This window comes from Physeter macrocephalus, chromosome 13 (assembly GCF_002837175.3).
Source record: "Physeter macrocephalus isolate SW-GA chromosome 13, ASM283717v5, whole genome shotgun sequence".
Taxonomy (NCBI): domain Eukaryota; kingdom Metazoa; phylum Chordata; class Mammalia; order Artiodactyla; family Physeteridae; genus Physeter; species Physeter macrocephalus.
In genome coordinates this window covers 84,763,668-84,767,007 of record NC_041226.1, presented here as the reverse complement: position 1 = coordinate 84,767,007, position 3,340 = coordinate 84,763,668, and the positions used below count along the sequence as shown (strand labels likewise).

General features: G+C 60.5%; 1 protein-coding gene across 1 annotated transcript; it reads right to left on the bottom strand.

The window, feature by feature from the left end:
- Positions 1-630: 630 nt before the first annotated feature.
- LOC114487435 (ficolin-2-like) lies at positions 631-2,954 on the bottom strand. The gene is made up of 3 exons (XM_028497328.1): positions 2,734-2,954; positions 1,670-1,804; positions 631-1,097 (listed from the first exon to the last, which is right to left on the bottom strand). The coding sequence occupies exons 1-3, from the start codon at positions 2,945-2,947 to the stop codon at positions 850-852; spliced, it is 597 nt and encodes a 198-aa protein (XP_028353129.1). The 5' UTR covers positions 2,948-2,954; the 3' UTR covers positions 631-849.
- Positions 2,955-3,340: the final 386 nt, after the last annotated feature.

Sequence of the window (3,340 nt, the reverse complement as noted above, 5' to 3'; positions counted from 1 at the left end):
GTGCTGAGGGCACTGGCATTTCTCTCAGAGATGGCTGCCTGGAAAGTTGGAGTCTCCCCGCCTGCAGGTCCGTGCTGGCTCAGCTGTGGGGCGCTTTGCACTGAAAGCACTCTCCCCTCTCCTGGAGCGCTCCAATCAGCCACAGCGGTTCCTGTTCCATTTCCTTCTTTACTGGTGGTGAGGAATTCCCAGGCCACCATCACCCTTTACGGGTAATGGGGACCCGGGAGCCTGGGCAGTGAGGATTAGCGGGGACAGCTGGGGCCAGGAGGCTGGGACTCCACAGGCCACTTCGCCTCTGAACCTGGGGTCAGAGGACACTTTCTTGAAGGGCCGAGAGTAAAGACTTTAGGATGTGTGGTCATATGGCTCAGCCTCTGGCCCTCTACTCAGCCTGAGCTTGAAAACTGCCTGGAGGCAGACAGCAGCCTGGCCCGGCAGGGAGGGTGACACTTGACTGGCACGCAGCCCCACGGGCAGGCCCTGATCTGTGACTCTGGCCTCAGACCATCGGAAACACCTTCAGCCCAAAGGGCACCTGCAGAGCCAGGTCACGGGGACAGATGGACAGACAGGGGCACAGGTCGGAGCATGGAAGTGACGAAGGAGTCCCATGACTGCCGTCGGGTGAGCAAGTGTCTTTATTGAGAATATGTGTGTCTGGCAAGATCTGGATTAGCATTTTCTCTTATCCTCGTGAGTGGGACAGAAGGGTTGGAAGTCAGTGGAGGCACAGAGCGAGAGCCTCCTGCCCAGGGGACAGGGTGCGGCTCTTCTGCTCCCAGGAGGATAGTGACGCGGAGGTCCGCGTCCCCTTCCTGGGGAGGGCTCTGGCCGGCCGGCCCCGCCCTAGGTGGCCCGCACCTTCATCTCCGACACCTTGTAGCTGTAGTTGTACCCTTTCCCTGACCTCCAGTTGATGCCGTTTGCAAAACTCTCGTGGGGCCCCCCAAGGTAGCGACCGTTCAGGTTTGACACATGACAATTGGCGTACCACCAGGCCCCCTGGTACTGCACGGCACAATTTGCAGTATTTTTGTCGTTGTCTTGGTCTTTGGTGGAGAAGCTGTGGTTGTTGTGGGACGTCAGGGAATCACCTGCTCAGAAGGAAAGGTCGCCTAATTGGCACACAGGGCTAGGAGGTCCCCGACGCTGGTCCAGGTCAAAGCTGCTGTGTCCGGGTGTGCATGTTGCGCACTGTGCAACTCCAAGGGGCGCCACTCACGTGACCCCCGGGGAGCATATCCCTCTGCTGATGCAGTGGCCTTGGTATCCCCTCATCTGGTCTGCTCCTGCCGGCTACCAGGCATCCTCTCACTTAGGGGGAGAACTCTTTCCTTCCTCAGGGGAGAATTCCAGGAACAAGAGTGGGAATGGAGCCTTCAGGGAAATGGGCTAAATTATCATATCCTTCCCTGTTTTTCATCAGTAATGGTAGTTAATAAGAAGGCCACAGCTCGTTGGACTTTGTCATGGGTCGCATCAGCCTTGTGGGTACCCTTAGGTGTGCCTAGTATTGCCTCACCGTGTGGATAAGAAACTGGTGAGGTTAAGTCCCCAAGAACATAACACAGAAGAGGCAGAGGCAGGACGCTCAGCAGGTCCTCCCTGCCTCCCCAGACCCCGCGCTGAAGCCCAGGCCACTGCTGCGCCCCGCACGGACCCTCACCTGCGCTGCCCTCGACGAAGGCTCCCAGGACCAGCTTGTACTTCTCTGCCTCGTCCTCCATCCTGAATGACTGGTACCTGGCAAATCGGTGGTTGCCCTCAAAGTCCACGAGGTCTACCCGGAGCTCGCTGCTTCCTGTTGGAGGTGGGTGCTCAGGTCCCAGCAGGAGGGGCCCTCTGCCTCCAGGCACGGGGGGTGGGAATTTGGGTTTTAGGGGACGTCTGAACTTGGCATCAGGGACAATTCACCGGGAAGGTGTGAGAGGCTGGGCTGGTGGGGGGACCTCCGGGAAGGCTCCCTGCTTTCAAATAGCTCCCCTGCTCTTCCCTCAGCCACGCCGGAAATCCCACGGCCGGGGAGCCTCGGATGGCACGAAGCCTCGCTCTAGTTTGAAACCCTAAATTCTCCCGCAAGTAGCTGGGAATGCCACGGCAGGAAACCTTTGTACGTGTAGTTTCTCCTGCAAGAATTTCGGGCACGTGAGTGGACACCGTCCGGGTTGCCACGAGGGAGCGGATGATTAAGAAAGGATTTACAGGGCCATCCGAAAAAAGTGCAAAAACCAGAGAAAAAACAAAGAAAGGATATACAGGTTTGCCGTTGAGCTCAGGACCAGCTGTGAGGCTGATTCTGCGGAACGGAGAAGTGGGGCGAGGGGGCCTGCGTGGGGACCGCCACATGCACTGAGCAGGAGGGGCAAGGGAGGGGGCCCCGTGGGCCTAAGATCCCAGTTTCCAGGAAGGGCCAACGGCTGGAAGTGAGAGAAGGGCCGCCCCAGTCCAGACGGCCTCCTGCTCCCTTCTGACTCTCGGGTTCCGGATACGATCGGTGCCGAGACCAGAAGTCGTCTTCTCTCCAACAGTCCTCCTCCCCGATCCGAACCCTCAGCGCGTGTAAGAGAATACATGTCCCAGGTTCTCAGAGTACTAACCCTTCCTGCTGTCAGACCTGACCACCCCTGGGGCGAGGAGGAGGGGGTCTTCTGGTCCACGTGGCCCAGGGCTGAGGTCAGGGGCATGTGGATTTCAGGCCGCCCACCACAGAGCCCCCGGCCGTGGCCCTACCCTGGGCGGTCAGGGCGTGGATGTTGTCATTCCCCAGCCAGAACTCTCCCAGCTGACTGCCGAAGCCCTGCTTGTACGCGGCCCAGTCCCGGTAGAAGTCCACAGAGCCGTCACTCCTTCGCTGGAAAACCTGCGCGCGATGGGGAGGGCTGGGGCGACGGGGCCCCACTGCCGTCCCCCCACAGGGCGCCCCGGCCACACGTGGGAGCAGCATTGGTAGAGTTCACAGCCCGAGGACCAGAACGAGGGTCTCGTCAAAGAGCCCAGGGGCAGTCAGGGACACCCACATGGGACCAAGGAGGAAATGGAGGCTCAGAGAGGGCAGGCCACAGGCCCAAGGCCGCACAGCTGGAGAGGAGTGGGCACCTCCGGGCCTGAGCCCACAGCCCTGAGCCACGGGACTCCCTCCCATAGGGGTCCGCGCCCCCCTCCCCCGACATTTCTGATTCTCCCGACCTCAGTGAAAGGACGCGGTCAGCCTGAGCCTGGAGGGAGTGGACGGCCTCACAAAGGCCACTAAGCGGTGATGTGCCACCAGGTGAGGCTCCCGGGCAGGCCCACCCCTGCCCAGGAACCCCACGGCCATCGCTGGGTCCCCCCCACTCAC